The sequence below is a fragment of the Sapajus apella genome, unplaced genomic scaffold (assembly GCF_009761245.1).
Source record: "Sapajus apella isolate SASKATOON/1434 unplaced genomic scaffold, GSC_monkey_1.0 scaffold83, whole genome shotgun sequence".
NCBI classification, from domain to species: Eukaryota; Metazoa; Chordata; class Mammalia; order Primates; family Cebidae; genus Sapajus; species Sapajus apella.
In genome coordinates, this window is record NW_022437023.1 from 3,461,068 (window position 1) to 3,483,838 (window position 22,771).

Below are 22,771 nucleotides of genomic sequence, written 5' to 3' on the forward strand. Positions count from 1 at the left end.
TTAAAAAAAAAAAAAGAGATCTAGGGTAGGACTCAGGCAGTTGCATTTCTAAAAAATCTACAAATGGTTCTTTAAGTCATAGAGAGCTGTTGGAGTTTCTTGAGTTTTGAACTGTTAAGGAAAATTGTTTTAAAATTGGTCTTGTTGGAGTGTAAAGAATAGATTAGAGGAAACAAATGTATTGCTTTGTAAAAGTCTGGTAAATTTATTTATGTGTGCCTCTTTTCGTTTTGACTCCTTAGCTAGATTTCTTAGTTCCCTGAGGTCAGGAACAATCAGGTTTTAAAGATTCAATGAAGAAATCTCTTTTTTTTTTTTTTTTTTGCTGGGTTTGGGGGCAGAGTTTTGTTTTATCACCCAGGCTGAAGTGCAGTTTTGCTGTCATGGCTCACTGCAGCCTCGAACTCCTAAGTTCAAACGATCCTCCTACCTCAGCCACACAAAGTAGCTGAGACTACAGGTGTGTGCCACCCATGCCTGGCTAATTAATTTTTTTGGTAGACATGAGGTCTTACTACCTCATGAGGTTGCCCAGGCTGGTCTCAAAACTCCTGAGCTCAAGCTATCGTCCCGTCTCAGACTTCCAAAGTGCTAGCATTACAGGTGTGAGCCACTGCATCTAGCAAGAAATATAAAATCATTCTATTTTCATATGGAACCTGCAGGCTCATGCCTGTAATCCCAGCACTTTGGCAGGCTGACGCAGGTGAATTGCTTGAGCTCAGGAGCTCAGGGTTTCTAGGTCAGCCTGGGCAACACGGTGAAATCTCAGCTCTACCAAAAATACAAAAAAATTAGCTAGGCATGGTGGTGTGCCTTGGTAATAGCAGCTATTTGGGAGGCTGGGGCAGGAGGTTTGCTGGAGGCTGGGAAGTCAAAGCTGCATTGAGCCATGATCATGCCACCACACTCCAGCCTGGGCAACAGAGCAAGACCTCATCTCAAAAAAAAAATTAAAAATTAAAGTAAGTTTCACTTAAAAATATTGTATATGTAATTGCAAATGGTGAAATCATTTTATGATTAAATACATGGTTATGTTGACATTGAAACAAGATATTTGAGAGTTAGCAAAGATAATTAAAAGAAAGGCATTTTAAATTTTGAGTTTTTAAAGTCAATCTTAAATCCCCTACTACTCTGAAGAATATATATATATATTTAATTTTTAATTTTTTTATTTCACTAGATTTGAATAATTTTTTTGAGGTTCCTAAATCAAAACTTAAGTTCCAATTTTTGCATAAAAGTTGCCTTTATTTTCATGACATTATTTCCAAAATGGTGGGACAGAGCATCCACATCAGAACAATGATATTTACACATTTACTTGAATATGGAAGGAGGAAAAACTAGGCTTCTGTAATAGTGTGTAATATATGCAAAAAAATATTTCCAGTATGCCATTTGTTGAAATTTGTTCCAGGTGCTACAGGCAAAGAGAAAGTTCCAAGTTAGTGGCCTGAAATATTTAGAAAGCTAGTTTTGAAGACTATTATTAACCTGATTCAGTTGGAAAAAAGAGCCTAAAATTGTGTGATCTGGAGAAGAGGTGTCATGTTTTTGCAAATTATTTCTTCTCACTTTATATGAATTTAATGTATCAATGAGACTTTGCTAATTCAGTCTACTACAGATTTCAATATATTTAAATATTTCCATTAACTTCCAAAAGTAAACCAAATTGTATTTATCTTCTTAGAAGTCATCTATGAGCATTGAAAGAAATTGTAAAATCGCTTATGATCCCCACAAATTACTCAAAGACTTGCTGAATGATTACTCATTCTTCATATTCTGTTGATGAAAACTCAGATTGCTTTTTGAGAAAAATCACGGTGCAGTCATTTGTACTTTCATACTCTGTGGACATGGGCATTTGTCTGGCTCCTTACCTTTCTTAAGAGGTTGTCTCCCTTTCTCTACTCAGCTAATGTTAAGCTTATTGATCTTTTATTACCTTGTAACAGAAAAATCTACAAGTCAGGTACCTGCCAGTCAGGGAATATAAACACAAGCTCCCAAATCTGTATACCTGCCAAAAGCTCGGTTAGCAGCTGGACATGGTGGCTCATGCCTGTAACCCAAGCACTTTCAGAGGCTGAGGTGGGAGGATCACCTGAGGACAGGTGTTTGAGACCAGCCTGGGCAACGTAGCAAGGCCCCATCTCTACACACACACAAAAAAATTAAAACATAACAAACAAAAAGCTAATTGATAGTTCTAGTCATCTTTGGAGGATTGTCTGAAGAATATGGAGCTTATCTATTTTTCTAAATGTATTTAAGATTTATTTCCTTTTGGATTAAGTCTGTCAGAGAGGCCAGGCCTGGTGGCTCAGGCCTATAACCCTGGTACTTATTGGGAGTCTGAGGCAAGAGGATCACTTAGCTCAGGAGTTCAAGACCAACCTGGGGAACATAATGGGACCCTGTGTCTACAAAAAATAAAATAATTAGCCAGGTTCGATGGCACCTACTTGTAGTCCTGGCTACTCAGGAGGCTAAGGCTGGAGGATTGCCTGATCCCAGGAGGTTGAGGCTCCAGTGAGCCGTGATTAAATCACTGCACTTCAGCCTGGGTGACAGAGTGAGACCTTGAAGAAAAAAAAAGAGAAAGGGCAACACTATACTGTTTTGTACTACTATCTTTGCTAATAATGAACTGTATTTTAGCCTTATGACAGCCATCTATACTTATGGATGCTCTAAGAAGAAAACCATCTGAAACCCACTATTCTTTTAAAGATGTTGATTAGGACATTTTTACCACGTTACACATCTCCTTCATAAACATATAGGGAATGAACTTTTCTCTGGTTTATTACAGGAATAATTATGCCTCTCTTCAGCTCTCTGGAGTACCTGGTTGGTTTTTATTGTATGGCTCCTGTGACTCATGTCCTGACTGATTGTGTTCTCTTTGTTGTTGGCTTTAAAGAGCTTCAAGTCAAATTTGAGCCCTACTTCTAATGGGTATTTAGAAAGGACTTTATGATATATGCTAACCTCACCCGTACAGACTTTCTTATTTTCCCTTAATCACTTACCATTTTGTCAGGTTTTATGTATACAATTCCAGTCTGCTTTAAATCCATTGTGAATAAAGAAAGGTATGCATTAATAAATTTAGAAGTTAAGCAAAATAATATTAGAACATATGAAGAATCTAGTAACCCAGATTTGTGTGTGTGTGTGTGTGTGTGTGTGTGTGACACAAGGGGAGACAAGTATGAATGTGTAACAAAACATTGAAGTTTATTTAATGATTATCCTTGTGTGTTGCATACTGGGTTCACAGTCAGCAGTAGATGAGTGACAGTGACATCCTAATATTGTAATAACTGCCTCTAATGATTTTTATATTTCACGTTTTTTTTTTTTTACTATACCAATGCTTTTATAAAAATATGAATTAATTTGATAACTTTGGAAGACTTAATGTGAATTCACAATTGGGGAAAACCTTGTTAAACAATATGTCCTGAATTTTAGTTTGGAGAACCTGTTTATCATAAAAATAATTTCATTTTATGATGCTGTTCATGAAAACAAGGTTTTACTTGTATCTCTAGTTTTATAAATGTGATTGAGAGGAGTATTCAAGCTTTGCCACAGACCAAGCTCCTTGCCAAACCCACTATGAAAGTTATCACATTTAATCTTAACAAATACCCTACAGATTAAATATAAACATAATACTCATTTCATGAAAGAATTTAATTAACATCCTCAAGATTATATAGCTATTAAGTGGCAGAACTGGAATTAAAATCCAGATAGTTTAATTCCAAAGTCCCAGCTCTTATTTAATCACTGCTGGAATATCATAAACATGTAATAAGAAGTTGTGATGGCTGGGGTCTGTTGGGTACTGATTAATTCTAGCCTGCCTTTTGCTGAATAGATTCAGGAGTCAAACAGAGATAAAAATACTGACTTTGTTACTGGTAAAGCTGGCATGCAAAGTGGCTTAGATGGGCAACTCAAGTGGGCTTCTTACTTCTGCCCCAGTTAATTGAACTTGCACACTCAATCAGTCAGATCAGCTAGAAAACTGCTGCTCTTCCTTGCTCCCCAGCAGGCTTCCAGTGGAGGAGAGAAAAAAGTGCTCAGCTTGTAGGTATCAGGCAAACGCTGAGGTGGAAAGTTGAAGAAGCTGGGTCCCACAGGAGCAATGGCCATTTTTCCAGTCTCACTAGAGCTAATTTAAGAGTACTGGGTTTAGAGATAATTATACATTTTCTTTTCTTTCTTTTTTTTGTTTTTTTTAAACTGAGTCTCTCTCTGTCACCAGGCTGGAGTGCAGTGGCGCAATCTCGGCTCATTGCAACCTCTGCCTTCTGGGTTGAAGCGATTCTCCTGCCTCAGCCTCCCAAGTAGCTGGGACTACAGGTGTGTGCCACCACACCCAGCTAATTTTTGTATTTTTAGTAGAGACGGGGTTATACCATGTTGGCCAAGATGGTCTCGATCTCTTGACCTTATGATCCACCCGCCTCAGCCTCCCAAAGTGCTGGGATTACAGGTGTGAGCCACCATGCACGGCCATCAATATACATATAGTTGCTACTTTTGAGAGGGAAGAAGTTACTAACTTAGGGTTTATAGGAACAGTGGGAGTAGAAGAGAAGAGAACTACCACCCTCCTTTATGTGGGATAAGAAAGGAGTCAGTGAGAGTGTCATGACAGAGTAATTGCTTCTTAGTGGTCCCTAACAGGCTCTTGAGTGGGTGACTATTTAAACCAATACTTGAAGAATGAGGATTTGGCTATGGGGTGGGATGGGGGTGGAGAAGAATAAAATCATCGGAACCAGGAGCAACCTGTCTGAATAGTTAAAAGAACTGAAAGGAGTTAGCCTATTCAGAACATAGTGAGTGTCTGAGAGAGAGGGAAAGAGAGCATAGGAGCAGGTGGAATAATCACTAGTGGCCAGATCACCTGGGCCTTGTAGCCCATCATGAGAAATTTGCATTTTACTCTATATGCCAAGGAGATTTCTTGATGGGTTTGAAGCAGGGGAGTGGTGTGATCTAATTAGTACGTTTATTTTTATTTTTTTATTTTTATTTTTATTTTTATTTTTCATTTTTGAGACAGAGTCTCTGTCTTCCAGGCTAGAGTGCAGTGGTGTCATCATGGTGCCCTGCAGCCTCAACCTCCCGGGCTCAAGTAATCCTCCTGCCTTAGCCTCCCAGGAGCTGGGCATGGTAGTCCATGCCTGGCTAATTTTTTTTTTTTTTTTTTTTTGAGATGGAGTTTCATTCTTGTTGTCCAGGCTGGAGTGCAATGGCTTGCTCTCAGCTTACTGCAACCTCTGCCTCAGCCTCCTGAGTAGCTGGGATTACAGGTGTCTGCCACCACATCCAGCTAATTTTTAAATTTATTTTTTAAATTTTTAATAGAGAGAGGGTTTCACCATGTTGGCCAGGCTGGTTTCAAACTCCTGACCTCAGGTGACCCGTCTACCTCGGCCTCCCAAAGTGCTGGGATTACAGGCATGAGCCACTGTGCCCAACCAATTTTTTATTTTTTGTAGAGACAGGGTCTTACTATGTTGCTCAGGCTGATCTCAAACTCCTGGGCTCAAGCGGTCTTCCTGCTCTGGCCTCCCAGACTGCTAGGATTACAGACTTGAGCCATTGTGCCTGGCATATGTGTATTTTTAAAAGACTGTATTGGATGCATTTGGAGAGCATATTAGAAGGGGGCAAAACAGGAAGCAGGCTGGTGACATGGGCTAATATGGTAGTGGTGAAATGAAAAGCAGTTGACTTTGAGATGTATTTTGGAGGTGAAAATCATGAGACTTGCCAATAGATTTGAATGGGACCGAGGAAAGGGAGAAATCAAGGATGACAATCAAATGTCTAGCTCCAGCAGGATGAACAGTCCAGATAACAGAAACAAGGAGAAGAATAGTTCTGGGTGTTTTGAACTTGCTATGTTTCAGGTGCTTATGTGTCTTATGGAGACATCACATAGGTTTCAGAGAAGAGATTTCAGCAAGAGACATAAATTTGGGAATTTTCAATATATAGATGGCATTTAAAGTCATGGGCATAGATGAGATTATCTAGAAAGAGAATGTGGGAGAGAGAAGAGGGCCCAGAACCATGTCCTGAAGAACTCCAACATGTAGAGTTTGAGTGGAAGAAGCACATGCAGTGGAGACAGAGATGGAGCTGCCAGAGGAACCATAGAAAACCAATAGAAATGTTGATATAGACTCCAGGAGGGGATGGACAGTATTTAGAGAAAGTGGTGACTGTGTCAATTACTAATCTTAGAAAAGTGGCCCTGGATTTGGTACCAGAGGTCATTAATGACCTTGAGAAGATAATCACTTGGAAATCTTGTCAAAATGTAGATTCTATTTTAGGGCCCAAGATCCTCCTCCTCTCCTCTTCTTCCCCTTCCCCCCTTCCTCTCCCTCTCTTCTTCCCTCTCACCCTTCTCTCCCTCCCCCTCTCCTCTCCTGTCCCCTCTTCCTTCCTTTCTCCCTTTCCCTCTCTCTCTCCCTACTCTTCTTTTTTTTGGTCTAAGTTGTCTGCAGAGATCCTGCATTTTCTAGTGAGCTCCCAGGCAATGCCAGTGCTGCTGGCCCATGGAACACACTTTGAGTAGCAAAGGTATAGATTAGTGGTTCTCAAACTGTAATATGTATTAGAGTAACATGGAGGGCTTGATAAAGTACAGATTATTAGACCCACTTCAAAGTTTCTTATTCAGTAACTTGGAGTGGTACCTGGAATTTTTGTTTCTTATAAATTCCCAGGTGAAACTGATGCTGCTGATCTGGGAACCTCTGGTGTAGGTGATTTTTTAAGAGAATTTTAACTGTGATGGAGAACAATTAAAGGAAGTCTTTTGGTTGTTAGTTGTAGGTGGTAAACAAGTAGAGCACATTTGTGCTGATGAGAATGGTCCAGTAGATAGGGAGACACTGATGATGCAAGGGAGAAGGGGAACGAAGTGAAATCCTTGAGAAGATGAGGGGAGTGGCTCCAAAGCATATGTTGTGGTCTTGAATGTTGATAAGAAGGAGCATATTCTTAGTTATAGCAAGAGTGAAGGTGGAGAAGATGCGTATATAGATTTGGGGGTAGGCAAATGGAGCTCCCCTCTTGATGGTTTCTGCTTTCTCAGTGAAGGCAAGGGCAACTCTTGAGGGAAGAGGGTGAGTTGGAGGTTTGAGAGAGAACATGTCAAGCACTCATTTTTGAGTAGGAAAATGAACTTACTAGAAGAAAATGGCAGTATTGAGAGCCTCTTTGAGATTAAGGTTAGAAACTAAGAATGAAACCAGTCTATGTGCTTCTGCAGTCTTTTTCGTTCAACCTTAGTTACGGAGAATTAAATGGTTGAGATTACCCAAGGTTAAGCTTTATCCGGATGAGTAAATCAGGGAGAGAGAAAGAAAGAAAGAAAAAGAAAAGAGAGAGAGAGAGAGATTAAGGAAATTGGGGGGGGGGGGCGGCAAGGGAGTGATTATAATCATGGAACAGGAAGGGAAATGAAGACAGAGAGGGCTGAAGGATAGAAACAAGCAATGACAATGAGGTTAACAAATTGTTGTAGTCAGGCTACAAGTAAACTAGAAGTAACTAGGTTTGTGATGAAAAGTGAGTGCTGCTGGTATTCAGAATTTTGTAGGTGGGGCAGTTTTTGGTAGGAATAAAGGTCTAGAGTATGACCATGAAGATGGCTGGATGTGGTGGAGTTTCTTAGAGAGGTCAGGAAACAGGTGGGTGTACCCTTCACCTGGATGTTGAAGTTGCCAAGAATGATGACAGAAGTGGGGAGTGTAGAGAGATCTTCCGATAGAAACTAACTTTTCAATGAATGATGGAAAATTTCAGGTCAGTGGATAACAGCAGCAGAGAAGGATAGTTTATCAGGGTTGTGAGCAGGAGGTATTTTATAGAACAAACGGAAAGTAATGGCCCTGAAGTGGGAATGGCTGCCAAGGAAGACTCTTACCCACCTGCTAGCCAGGAGATATCTGGGCTATTAGAGAATGCATCTCTAATTGCAGGGGTGTAAGAGAAGCAGTGTCTTCTAGGAATGGCCTAGTTTCACAGAGATCGAGGGAAGTTTCAGAAAAGAGGTTGAAAATTTACATGAGTTTATCACAAATTGGGATTTGAAGATTGAGGGCATAGTGTAAAGGTTTGGGAGTGAAAGGAAGGGGACTGGAGTAGGTACAGAGTTGTAAAAGCAAGTTTGGCAGGCAGAGAGTCTGGGGGAAATAGATGACCAGAAAGTCTTAGATACACTTTAGAGACAAAATCAAACAGGAGGATGAGGCATAATGGAACTGGACCAGACAATTTCTAAAAATAGTAAAAATACACATCACATTTTTGCTGTAGATGTCCTCCGTGATCTAGCCACTGCCTGCATCTCTTAGGGCATCCCTTTCCACTCTCCTCTTGCTCACTGTGCTCCACCCACACAGGCCTTCTGTCTTTCTGTTACTCACTCCAGCATGCCATACTTTTCCTACCTCTGTTTCTTTTTTCATTTGTTTGCACTTGCTCTTCTGAGAGATAGCAGAGTCAAGTGGTCAATAGCATAAGCTCTGGATCCAGACTCCCTGCTCTGCCACTTTTAAGCTTTGTGACAATGGTCAAGTTACTTAACCTCTCTGTGCTTCAGTTTCTTATTTGTAAGTGGGGGAATGATAATAGTACTTATTTCATAGGGGATTTAGGGAATTGCAAAAGCTGAATTAAGACAAATTAATGTAAAGGGTTTAGAATAATTTCTTGTATGTGTGGGTAAAGACTTAATAAACATTAATATTATCATTATTTCTTCTGCTTTAAGCTCTTTTCCTTATATATTTACATAAGGAATATAATCATTACATTATTTCCTTCCCAGCTCAAATGTGCTTCCTCAGCCATCCTAGCTAAAGTGGCATAACTCCACTGGCTTTCTGTCACTCTTTATCCCATTACTCTTTTATTTAGTCATAGTATTCCTCACTATTTGAAATTATTTTATTATTCTGTTCTGCTCTTCCCCCATTCCCTGCAGGCAGGGATTTAATTGACTTGTTTTCTACTGCATTTTAGCTCTAGAAGGTGCCAAGTACTTTGTAGGTGCTCAAGAAATATTTGTGCCAATTTATTGTCCTGAAGACTTGGTTTCCTGGGCTTCTGCTGTGATCAGGCAGCATATGTGGCAAGGTGACGGTGAGGCCTAGGCAGGGAAGACAGAATTCAACTCTGTTTATTAATCTGTTGGCTCATCGAGATCAGGCAGCTGCCAGTTACTGTAAATTTTATTAGAACACAGCCATACCCGTTTTTAAACTTATTTTCTGGCTGCTTTCCTGTTACAGCCACAGAGTTGAGTAGTTGTGACAGAGGTCATGTCTTAGGGCTTGCAAAGTTGAAAATATTACTCTCTAGCCCTTCACAGAAAAAAATTTGCTGACTCCTGATTTAGATGCAGAGAAAGACAAGGAGAGAACACTGAAAATAATAACAAGCTTTATTTGGATAGTGGGATAATAGGTCAAATGCTTTTTATCTTTATGCTTTTTTTGTATTTTGTTTTAGACCCATTTAATTTGGAAATTGCCTTATAAATACCCAAAAATGGTATTTAGAATACTTTTTTAATGGTGGTTTTTTTTTCCCCTTTTTTTCCTTCTTAGTGCTGCTTTTGACACAAAAACGGGATTACGTGTGGCAGTGAAGAAGCTATCCAGACCATTTCAGTCCATCATTCATGCCAAAAGAACCTACAGAGAACTGCGGTTACTTAAACATATGAAACATGAAAATGTAAGTTATTCATACAAGGAAGAATAAATTTGGATCCCGAATAGGCTGGGGGAAAATGTTTTAATTACTGCAGATGGAAATTCATTGGAGTGCATCAAACGTTGCTCCCTGCTTCTTGTCCTGGGGTGTCGGTGGCCACTGGGTTATGTCAGATCAAAGACTTGGAATGAAAACGACGCATCTTCCTGGAGTTCTAGTTTTACTCATAGATTTTTAGAGGGGGAAGAACTTTAAAATTTTAAAATAAAAGGATATATTATGAAGTTCAACACAAAATTCACAAGAATTTTTATTTTTATTTATTTATTTATTTTTGAGACAGAGTTTCGCTCTTGTTGCCCAGGCCGGAGTGCAGTGGGTGATCTTGGCTCACTGCATCCTCCACCTCCCAGGTTCAAGTGATTCTCCTACCTCAGCCTCCTGTGTAGCGGGATTATAGGCATGCACCACCATGTCTGGCTGATTTTTTGTATTTTCAGTAGAGATGGGGTTTCTCCGTGTTGGTCAGGCTGGTCTCGAACTCCTGACCTCAGGTGATCTGCCCACCACAGCCTCCCAAAGTGCTGGGATTACAGGCATGATCAACCGTGCCCGGCCAATTCACAAGAATTTTTAAGAGAAAATATTAAAAAGAAGTTGTGTATTCTTTGCCTATTTCTAAGTGGAAAAATCTGAGAAAGAGTGCCTTAGGCTCACCGAAAGTCCTATCAAAGATGACTATTATTTTACATATTTGTTAATAATTTTTTTTCCAGATTCAGGTATTTTAATGACTATGTCAGAGACATTAAGTTAAATATAACTTTTTCTTTTTTACCAATTTGATAATTGGAGAACATTGCATTCTGCAAAGATGCTTAGAAATTCTAATATGGTAAATAAGTGGATATGATTGGAATATTAACTGAAAGTAAAAAGACAATTGACTGAAGACACTTATTTTACTGAGTTTCAAAATCAAGTTATGAATTTCTGTGACAGCTTTATGAAAGGTACTGTGAAGTTTGTAGCATTGCGGAAACAATGGCCATAGAGATTTCAAAGTCCTTTGGCCGTACTGCTTGTCACTGTTTGGAAGAAAATTCACAGTCTGTGAATTTATTATTTGACTTTTACACTGTTTCAGTAATTTAACTTCTTCATAGTGAGAAAAAAAGTCACAGATAAGAGATTCTTCATTAGCATATACTTGTTTCATTAGTGCAAGTTTCATCTAAATTGAGAACATTAAGATTTAAATTTGTAATTGGATTATGGATGTCATTATAATCACAGCTGCTGCTTTTTATTTCCGCATTTTATTTTGATTGTATACTATTGAGAAAATCTCATTTCTACAGACAGCTTCTATTCCTGAGTGTAATTTTACGTAAGTAGCTATGTGCAAACCTGACTTTTAAGAACGTTCAGTGCAGAGCTGCAGCTTTCCTAATCAGTGACATGTTTACAAGAAGTTGAGATATGTGGAAAAAGCTGGCAGCAGAAACTTTATTCCTAGGTCTGCATAAAATCAAGGTGGCCTGGCAGCTTTAAGGGATGTGTTTGCATTTGATTTTTAACACATTGGCATGTGTATGCTGTTTTTCATTACAAATTATTATATGTGACAGAGACAGTATCACAGCTCTGCAAGTATAAAGGATATTTTGAAAAGAAAATGCAAGCCAAACATTTACAGAGCCCCAGAGCACCTTTGGGAGGCCCTAGGATCTCACTGACGTGGCTCTGCTAATATAAGAATATCTGGTTTAGGAGATTATCCATGCTATGCTTGATTGTTTTGCTTTCCTTCTAAACATTTTAAGCCAATGTTTAGGGATCATGGTATTAGAAAAATAAAATTTTATTTCCATACATTGTTTTACAAGTGGCTTGCTTACTAGCAGTCTTTTTTTTTAAATATAAAGATGTTTAAATTCTAACAGTAGTTGGTCAGCTAGATATCAGTGATTTGTTATTTAAACAAAATAAGGCACATGGCTGAATGTCTCACAGTTCTCTATTCCATTGGCAAATGTTTGAAGCCAAAAGACTTGACTCAATATAGAAAAATTCCTGCATTTTAGCCTATTTTAAAAACACTTGTTAGGTGTTTACAATGTAAAAGTAGTTTTACCCAATAAAGAAGCAAGACTTCCAGTAAGTTTAATTGAGGGTTTTCAGAGAAATTCCTCTCCTTTACCCTCCTCTTCTTCTTTTTTACAAAATTACTGTTTTGGGTCATCATCCAGTTTTTATAGAGGCCAAACCTCCCACAGGCAGCAGCAATAGGATCTTAAAACTTGTGAACATTTTGAGTGTTGGTAACAAGTATAATTTTCAGGTGCCAGAGGGCACATGTGATCTTTTACACAAAAATGCCTCTGACCTACAGTCGGTAGTTCATCTTGAGTTGTCTCTTCTGTTAGTGATCATGAATGACAGATATACATTTATTAGGTGAGTGACTGAAGCTAGGGGATCCCTTCTGTGATTGTGAGATTTTCTCTTTGAACGAAGTTAGTTGGCTCATTCCTGATTGAACTTCTGACCTTGATCTCATTAGCACCTGCTCTAAGGAAAGATTAAAGGGAGGCAGCCTGCCAGCTACCAGCTGCATCCTTTTGCTGTCTAGGCAGACACTGCAGAGATGGCCCACGTATGGGCCTAGAGATCTGTACATTTTAGAATTTAAAAATGATCAAGGAAATTCTTTTGTAAATTTTATTAGGAAGCCTTAGATTTTTAATCTTATCATTGTAGACCAAGTGATTGTTTTGGTGTGCTTTTGTTAAATATGCTAAATATTGTCTTTGATTGGATACTGAGTTAAAGTATGTTTTTTTAGATGTGTGCTGATTTAATAAAAATGTGACTTATCTGTCAGGTTTTGGATCATCATGGGATAATCATTAGAGATATTTGCTGCTTATTTGTATTGTAAATGGTTTTTCTTTTTCTCTTTTTTTTTTTTTTTTTTTTTTTTTGAGACAGAGTTTCGCCCTGTCAGGAGGCTAGAGGACAGTGGCACGATCTCAGCTCACTGCAACCCTACGCCTCCCGGGTTCAAGTGACTCCCCTGGCTCAGCCTCGCGAGTCACCGGGATTACATGGATGCCCCACCACACCCAGCTAATTTTTTGTATTTTTAGTAGAGACGTGGTTTCACCATGTTAGCCAGGATAGTCTCCATCTCCTGTCCTTGTGATCTGCCCGTCTCCCAAAGTGCTGGGATTACAGGCGTGAGCCACCGTGCTCAGCCCTGTAAATGTCTTTTCTAAAAAGTTGATTCCTGGGTTACTTTGAGGTGACTGAAATCATGTAACAGCAGAAGGAGTTAAAGAAATAGACTACAATATGACTTGAATTAGAAGGAAATTTCCATTTAATAAGTGAGAAATGGCTGGGCACAGTGAGTGGCTCATGCCCGTAATCCTAGCACTTTGGGAGGCCAAGGTAGGTGGATCGCTTGAACCCAGAAGTTTGAGAACTAGCCTGGGCAACATGACAAAACCCAATCTCTATTATTATATTAAAAAAAAAAAAAAGAGAGAGAGAGAGAAATGAATAGTTTCCAGATCTATTTTAATGCTGAGCGTTTTGTTTTACAGTATTTTTTATGATTAATATTTGATAAATATGATTAATGGAGGGAGGGGTATTTTGTAAGAACCCACCAAAAATTTAAATACTTTGATTTAACATGGGTAGTTTTGATTTCAAAATTGTTATTTTTGGTGTGCTTATGTTAAATACGTTAAATATTGTAAATATTTCGCTTTTTTTAATTTGGTAGGGTATTTACTAGTTGGCTTTCCTCTATTTTTTTTCAGGTTACTTCATTTTTCTTCTTGCAGTCATGCTTTTTAATCATTTGAATAATTTAGTTTAGCTTTATGTCTCAAACTCTGTTAATGGAAGTAGTCGCTTCAGATACTTTGCGTAGGTATACTGTATTTTGTAATTCTCTCTCTTTTTTTTTTTTTTCTTTTTTTTTTTTAAAGATGGGGTTTCACCATATTGGTCAGGCTGGTCTCGAACTTCTGACCTCAGGTGATCCGCCCACCTCAGCCTCCCAAAGTGCTGGGATTACAGGCATGAGCCACCGCACCTGGCTATTTTGTAATTCTCTATTTAGCTGTGTGGGCTATGGTCACCAGTTATTTTGATGATCCACAAAGGATCAATCCTTTGTGCTAGGCACCTTCAGACACATTGTCTGCTCGGTCTTGCTGTCAGTACTGTGAAAATAAGCAATGACATCCTCATGGTTTTCATGAGGAAAATGGGACTCAGAGAAGATACCAAATATATTTGGCAATTACTGTTTACTTAACAACCATTCATTGAACTCCTGCTGAATGCCAGTCTCCATTCTAAGTGTCAAGGTTATTGGAATGAAGCTCTTGGATCCAAGAAATCACAAACTGATACTGGGGTTAAAATTTAGAGCTGTTTGGTTCCAAAATGTCTGTTGTGTTTTCATTTTGAAATTGGAGTTTTTATTTGAAAATAGTTTTGACTGTTTTGTCTTTGAGGTAACTCTTACATGTGTAAATCAGATCTCTAATGATTTAGTTTTATTTCCATATGAGGAGGATTTTCACAATCACAGTGGAAACAGTGTAAAACAGTGTAAATAGTTTTAAACTTTCTTATTATATTGAGATGGGCATCTCAGATAACGAGAATCATTGATTAAAAAATACTGGAACAGGAGAATAAAGCTAGCTTCTAGACCTCAGTTACCTTAAGTAGAAGTGGGTATAAGGAAAAGTGATGAAAAGACCATAAGTCTTAAGCCAGGAGTATACCAGATTCAAGGGAAACAATTATGGTTTAGATGGAGAAGGTAAAAAAAATGGATTTGACTTAAATTTAAAGCACTATTATAAATGAGGTCACAGGTACACTATTGGTGGGATTGTAAGTTGACCTTATCTCTATGGAGGACAGTTTGACAGTATTAAGATCCTTAAATATATTGGTGTCCTTTGATTCTGTAATTCTGTTTCTTGAAATTTATTTCCTGGAAGAAAATATGAGATGTGCAAAATACATATATTTTTCTTGAAGTATTTCTTAAATGTCTAAAGATAGGAAATTGGTTAAGTTATGGTATACACAAATGATAGATATGCTGTATTTAAATATTATTTAAATATTTAAGTATTAAGTAAAAAGGCAGGATATAAACTGTGCATTGTATAATCCCAATTTAATTTATGTACATCTGAAAAATCAAAGGAAATATATCTGAAAGTGTTAATGATAGTTATAATGGGTGGTACAATTATGGGTAATTTTGGTTTTCTTGTATACTGTTGTCTGGGTAAGGGTCTGAAAGTGACTCTGTCTCTTTCCTTTGGAACAATTTGTACAGACTTGAAAAGCTATTCTTGAATTCTAAGTATGTGCCCCATCACTCCCTTTTCAGATTCAGATTATAAAGTTGAAGGTGCTTTTAAAAAGTCTGATATTTGGATGAGTGGAGTAATATCCTAATTAGAAGATCTTTTTCATGATAATGTTTTGAGTGTTAACATGTCTTACTTTTAGAGCTTTGTGTTTAAGCTGGCAGTTTAGAACAGTGTGCTACTGAGGCCACGGTATTGTTTCATATCCAGATACTCTCAAATATGGCTGGGCGTATTACAGATGAGTTATAATATTTCGTATTTGCCTTGTCAATGCCTAACTTCGAAGAAATGAATGGTCTGGGTTTTAAGGAAAATGGATGGGAGTTGGGGGAAGGAGGGTGCTATATGTGGATAAATCAGTATAAATATATTATTAGAAAAACTGCTCAAAGACCATGGGTTATTGAGTATTAAGTAGCTCTTTGCTTAATCCCTGTATAAAGATAGACTTAAAAAAATTTTTTTAATTGTCTGAGTTAAATACCTGATGATTAGGAAAATTATCTTAACATTAAGACATTGTGTGAATAATACCAAGAATATACTGAGAATATTTTGAGGCTTTAAAAATGTCAGTTTTGAAGGCTACACAGTTAAAATGGAAATTTTTTGTAGAATACATTTTTTAAAAACAATACTATGGTAATAACCATAGAAGTATGACCTTTTTTTTTTCCTGTTGATGAATTCATTAAATCATTAGTACATATGTAAGGCAGGAACCCTAAATCTTATTGCCTTCCGATAAACTACTGACTACGTATGATTAAATTCTAAAGAGATGAATATTTTTAATGGTAAAGTGGGTTAATATGAAAATTGATGTTAACAAGTAGAAAACAAAAGCATAATTTGGGTAGAAAATTAGTTGGAGTTATTAAGTATATGATGTGATATTATTGAACTAAGGTAGCTGATTTCAAATTAGTTCCTATTAAAATGATTGAGACTTGGCAGGCCATGGTGGCTCACTCCTGTAATCCCAGCACTTTGGGATGTTGAGGCAGGAGGAGGATTGCTTGAGGCCAGGAGTTCAAGTCCAGCCTGGGCAATCTAGTGAGACACATATGTACAAAAAAAGAAAAATTAGCTAGGCATGGTGGTAGCACATGCTTATAGTCCCAGCTACTTGGGAGGCTGAGACAGGAGGATTGCTTGAGCTGCAGCGAAGTATGATGATGTCACTGTAGTCTAGCTTGTGTGTCAGAGCAAGATCTGACTTTTATTTATTTATTTATTTATTTATTTTTGAGACAGAGTCTTACTCTGTCACCCAGGCTGTAGTGCAGTGGCAAGATCTCGGCTCACTGCAACCTGTACTTCTGGGTTCAAGCAGTTCTCTTGCCTCAGCCTCCCGAGTAGCTGGGATTACAGGTGCCTGCTACCACACCCAGCTAATTTTTGTATTTTTAGTGGAGATGGGGTTTTACCATGTTGGCCAGGCTGGTCTTGAACTCGTGACCTGAGGCAATCCACCAGCCTCAGCTTCCCAAAGTACTGGGGTTACAGCTGTGAGCCACCATGCCCAGCCTAGACCCTGACTCTTAAAAAAAAAGAAAAAAGATTAAGACTTGATGGGTACTATTGTGAGTTTAATATTTATTTACTGTTTAATTTTTATGTTTTCTTATAGGTGATTGGTCTGTTGGATGTTTTTACACCTGCAAGGTCTCTGGAGGAATTCAATGACGTGTGAGTAAATCTTTTGCATTTGCCTTCCTGATCTACAGAATGAAGACTAATAGCCCATTTCTATTCCTGAACGATTTAGCAACATACAGACTGGAAAAAAATTCTTTATTCCTATTATGCAACTCTTTTTGGGTGTAGGGTTGGATACCAGAAGATGTATGTTATGGGTGGTGCATGTTAGTATTTGCATCATGTATTTTTAGGTACAATTGTATCCCATTGAAGAGTCAGTCTTGAATTCTTACAGAAGTTCCATGGAGAAAGCAGTAGACGGAGTTTTGACTATGGATTTTCTTTTCAAATTGTCTGTCCCAGGTTTTTTGTTGTTGTTTTTGTTTTAAAATACATAGGGTCTTGTCATACCGCCCTGGTTGGAATCAAGCTCCTGGGCTGTAGTGATCCTCCCACTTCAGCCTCCTGAGGAGCTGGGACTATAGGCACATGCTACTATGTCTGGCCGGTCCCAACTTTTAAAGGTGCTTTTCAAGAAATGTAATGGAACCCCAGCCATATAGGCTCCCTCCTCTTTTATTGCCCATGCATGTCAGAGGTGAACTTCATGCTGATCTTGAAGTATTAGATTTCTGCACTGGGATAAGGGGCAGACTCTACATGCTGAGAAAGGCTTCTTCTCCCAGCTTTGTAACCACCTCTGTTGTTTTAGCCTGGGATATCCCTAGAAAGCAGAGCCTGGGATTCTCAGGACCCAATAGTGGGGACTAGGGAAAATGAAACAGGGAAGGAGAGAAAGCTTCTATAAGGATACATTGTTGAGTTGGTCACTACTATGGACAATTGGGCTGAAAACCGCCAAAATGTCAAAATCTGTACATAATTCACCTCAGATGGGGATCATTAATCCACTGGCTCCAGATCCCATTGGCAAGAGTTGCCACATGTGTCATTAATGCCTTCACATGCCCAGGTTGCACGTTGGTGAGCACAGGACAGATTCCAGCAAGTGTTTCCATGCATGTGTGAGCTCTCTGCTCCAGTAGCTTTTCTAGTATCTGAATTGACATAGCTCTCTCTGCCCCAGTTCACAGATACACTATACCATAAAAGAGAAAAAAAAATTTAAATGCAGTTACACTTTTGGTCTCATTGAAATTTTGGCATTCCTAAATGGAAAGGGTTACTATTATGAAAGCCAAAACAGGATTGAAGATCTTGACTTATCTTCCTTAACCTCCATTCTCGCATTGTCCCCATGGCTGAACATAACCAGTTTCTCCTCACCCTTATCCTGGTTTCAGTTTCTCCCATTCTTATCCTGGGCTGATCGCAAACATCACTTACTCCTTTCCCATGGAATACAAAGGGGATATGTTTGAACTTGTATGTTTTGTCTAAGGAAAGGGAGAAAGAAATAAAGAAGATGAAATGGAAAGGGAAGAAGGAAAGGTAGCAAAAACATTTCTCCACCATTTGAATTTAGTTGGCACATAGTATGGCTGAGAGTAGAAGTTGAAAGAGGAGAATTTGGTCTACCTACAAGATCTCCTTGGCCACATTAACCTTGACCCTACTAATAAGAGTTTTAGAAACAAACAAAGGAAAAAAATAGGCAATAACTAAGAAAAACTGTTCTTCTCGCAGCCCTGCTTGGTACAAGAATATGGAGGCTTCCAGAGATTACTGGATGTTACCTACGGGCATGTATATTACAATCTGTTGAGCCCTACTGTATGCTATAGTTGGAAAAGGGAATGTTGCAGAATGATGGTTTTTAAAAATAGTTTCCCTAAATGTGGAAAAAATGCCGAAGTAATGCGTTTGTGAATTACTTTGGAAAGCATTTGAGTTAGATCTGAGCTATATCCCAAAGTTTTAGGTATACTGAGGATGGACTTATATAAGAAAGGAAATGATGATTTGCCAACTTATGCAAAATGCTGTACTTTGGCCTAATTGGACATTCTGGAACTGGATTAAGAACCTGTTTTTCCTATATGAAAAGACCTTAATTAAGGCCAGTGTCTATTGAAGAGGTTAAGTGTTATTAAGGACCCAACAACTACAAGTCTACCTTTGAACTAAAGTTTGATGCATTCATTCAACCATTCATTCATTCATTCATTCAACAAATACAATGGCTGTTGAGCAGGAATCTGTTCTTTCTACTTAACTCTAGCTGGATTCTATTTTTTTATAAACAAGAACTGAGTTTACTTCTTGGAAGTAAATCTCATTACTAGTTGAATACTTACCAAGTGCAGAACACTGAACAGAGTATTGGAACAGGTTCAGAAAAATCAGAAATATTCACCCTTCCTTTTGATGAAAGTGTCTGGTTGGGGGAAACAAATTCAAAACACTTTTGTATCCAAGTTACCAATTGGCTGTATGACCTTAGACAAGTCACTTTACCATTATAGACCCAGCATTTTCCTGTAAAATGATGAAAATTGACGTCGTTGACTTCTGAAGTGTTTTAAATTATAGAAAGTCTCTGAAAACAGAATGAACCTGTTTGCCCTTAGAAAAGTATTTCATTGTTTACTTTTTTTGTGACATTTGTATCACTGAAAAAAATGACTGTACTTCAGGAATATAGTTATTTCCGTGTTTTTCTTTTTTTTTTTTTTTTTTTTTTTTTTTTCCAGACAGGGTCTTGCTCTGTGTCACCCAGCTTGGAGTGCAGTGGCGAGATCTCAGCTCACTGCCACCCCCAGCACCTAGGCTCATGCAGTCTTCCCACCTCAGTCCCCCAAGTAGCTGGGACTACAGGCATGGGCCATCATGTCCAGCTAATTTTTGTATTTTTGGTAGTGACAGGGTTTTGTCATGTTGCTTAGGCTGGTCTCAAACTCCTTAGCTCAGGTGTTTGCCCTCCCAGGCCACCCAAAGTGCTGGGATTACAGACATGAGCCACCATGCCCAGCCATTTCAGTGTTTGCTAAAGTTATTTTGGGATATGCATGGAAACTAAACATCTTCACCCACAGTTGCAGGGTTTGCAAATTTAAATACCTTCAAGGTCACACAAAGAACCTAAATGAGGCTTGGTGTTATACAACTGGGAGTGGTCTGTGGCAAAATACATCTGCACCTCCTAAAAGTATTCCAATTCACATTGAAACAAAACAAGTGAACAAACAAAAACCTACACTCTGGCCAAACCAGACATAACTTAGGCTAGAGTGGTTCTGTAAGCTGCCTGTTTAGAGCAGGCTGTAATTTGAACACAAATGTTTAAATGCCAATTAGCAAAATCTGTAATTACTTTCAGATTTACAGTTTGTTTTTTTTTTTGAGGTGGAGTCTTGTCCTGTCACCCAGGCTGGCGTGCAGTGGGTGATCTTGGCTCATTGCAACCTCCATCTCCCAGGTTTTAGCGATTCTTCTACCTGAACCTCTCGAGGAGCTGGGATTACAGGGGCACACCACCACGCCTGGCTAAGTTTTCTATTTTTAGTAGAGACAGGATTTTATATTTTGGCCAGACTGGTCATGAACTCTTGACCTCAGAAGTGATCCGCCCACCTTGGCCTCCCAAAGTGCTGGGATTATAGGCGTGAGCCACTGTGCCTGGCCTACAGTTGGCTTTTAATCATGTGGTATGTGTATTTGTTTCTTTATGTTTCAGTTAGCATTTTTAATTTGTCATATACAGTCATGCATCAGTTAATGACTGGGATGTGTTCTGAGACATATGTCATTAGGTGATTTTGTTGTTGTGCAGACATAGCAGAGTATACTTCCACAAAGCTAGATGGTATGATCTACATACCTAGTCTATATGGTATATCTTTTTGTTCCTACGCTGCAAACCTGCACGGCATTGGATACTGTAGGCAACTGTAACATGTTGCTATGTATTTGTGTATCTAAACATAACTAAACATAGAAAACATACAGTAAAAATATGGTACTGCAGGCCAGGCTCAGTGGCTCACTCCTGTAATCCCAGCACTTTGGGAGGCTGAGGTAAGTGGATCACTTGAGCCCAAGAGTTGGAGAGCAGCCTGAGCAACACAGGGAAAACCCCTCTCTAAAAATTTTTTTAAAAATTAGCTGAGCATGGTGGTGCATGCCTGTAGTCCTAGCTACTGGGGAGTTTGAGGTGGAAGGATCACTTGAGCCCACAGTGGTTTCATTGAACCATAATTGCGCCATTGCATTCCAGCCTGGGTGACAGAGTGATACATGTAGTCCTCTGTTGACTGAAACATTGTTATGTGGTACATGACTACTTCAGATTTTTCCTATGTTTTAAATTTTAATTCTTACAAATGAAGACTATACCTTTGAGAAAGGACCAATAGGTAGTGCATTTTGAACATTAGGAATAATATACAGTTACTGAATCTAACAGATGGAGATGATTTGGGGAAAACGTAGTGTTAAAGATGGATATACTGAGTTGCTTTTGACCACCACGTGATGTGGTTACAGAAGGCAAAATTTTGTAAAGCTGTAATATATCTTGATCTCTTAAATGATTGGAAATCATTTGGACATTTCTGTTGGCTCCTTGATAGTAATATTTGGCAAGAGACTGCATGTATATATGTGCCTATTACAGCAAATATTTAATTACCAGTAGAAATGCAAAAATCTTAAATAGCCAATATTTGAACCTAACCCCAGAACAAGCTATAATTTAATATTACTACAATATTACCTTTTCTTTGTGTGTGTGTGTGTGTGTGTGTGTGTTTCGTCCTTTTTGTAGTTGGGACTACAGGCTCACACAACTAGACTCAGCTGTTTTTACTTTTTTGTAAAGTTGAGGCCTTGCTGTGTTGCCTTGGTTGGTCTTGAACTCCTGGACTCTAGCAATCCTCCCACCTTGACCTCCCCAAATGCTGGGATATGAACCACCATGCCCAGCCCTTTTTCTTAACTGTAGTGGTTCTTTGCACAAGCATAGTTGGCAATGAAGAATTTTTTGATTCCTCCTGGGAACTTCTTCCTCAAATTTCATGGAAACTGAATTGTCATGAGTTAAGTGGAAATTAGTATTCTGATACTTTTTCCTTTATTTTACAAGTTCCCATCCCAGGCTTCTTACACTGAATTCCTTATCTCTGCTTCATTCTTGAAGAGGGAAATGGAAGTGGGATTTTGGATTCTACAGTGATAGAACAGAAGACCTGCAACAAGGCTAATAATCAGCAGCCTTTGTTTCAGGAAAAGCCAATGAGGAGAGATCACTTCTCCTTCCACTTAATAACAATGAGTGTTCAACTAATAAGTTTAGCTTTTTATTTAACTTTTTATTTAAAAATTGCCAAAAGCATTGAATTGGTGAAGTTTCTGGTTTTACATTTTAACCTGGTATTGTTCAATAAATATTTGAATATCTACCTTATGCTAGGTACCAGTAATAGTCTCTGAGGAATACAGCAATAAACAAGATTTGAGGCCCTTAATGGGAGAGAACAATATAAATGATCAAACAAAATGCCATGTCAGATCTGAAAGGTACTACATGATTTGGTGTCCTGTGTACTCTCTAATCTAACCTCACCTAGCCCTCTGTCCACTCTGTCTCCACCCCAGTCACTCTGGCCCTTTGTTCTTTGAGTATTGCAACCATGTTTGCTGTAAGACCTTTGTACTGGTTTCTGTTATTGCCCTGGAACTCTTTCCCCACATACCCTACATGACTGTCTCCTTTCCTTCAGGACTCTACTCGAGGGTCTTCTCATCAGAAGCTCTTCTTTCATTACCACTCTAACTGAAGTAGTACCCCCACTGTCAATATTTACTCCTTACCTTGCTTTGTTCTTAGCAAATTTTGTTATTGTCTGTCTTCTCCCTCTGTTCGCAAACTCTGTTGGAGCATGGAGTTTGTTTTCCTCTTTGCTGAATCATTAGCACTTAGAACAGTAATATGCACTCCATTGTTTGTTAAACAGGTGAACACA

General features: G+C 38.6%; 1 protein-coding gene and 1 long non-coding RNA gene across 8 annotated transcripts in view; both read left to right on the forward strand.

The window, feature by feature from the left end:
• Window positions 1-8,349, forward strand: part of LOC116533683 — a 23,957-nt gene extending 15,608 nt beyond the window's left edge. Inside the window, exon 2 of the long non-coding RNA XR_004261404.1 lies at window positions 7,464-8,349. This is a non-coding gene — a long non-coding RNA (uncharacterized LOC116533683). The remainder of the gene's footprint in view (window positions 1-7,463) is intronic.
• MAPK14 (mitogen-activated protein kinase 14) overlaps window positions 1-22,771 on the forward strand; it is an 82,147-nt gene that overhangs the window by 17,133 nt on the left and 42,243 nt on the right. For all 7 annotated transcript variants that reach the window (XM_032253546.1, XM_032253547.1, XM_032253548.1 and 4 more), the window contains 2 exons: window positions 9,675-9,804; window positions 16,837-16,895. In XM_032253546.1, the coding sequence (XP_032109437.1) occupies window positions 9,675-9,804; window positions 16,837-16,895 (189 nt within the window). The remainder of the gene's footprint in view (window positions 1-9,674; window positions 9,805-16,836; window positions 16,896-22,771) is intronic.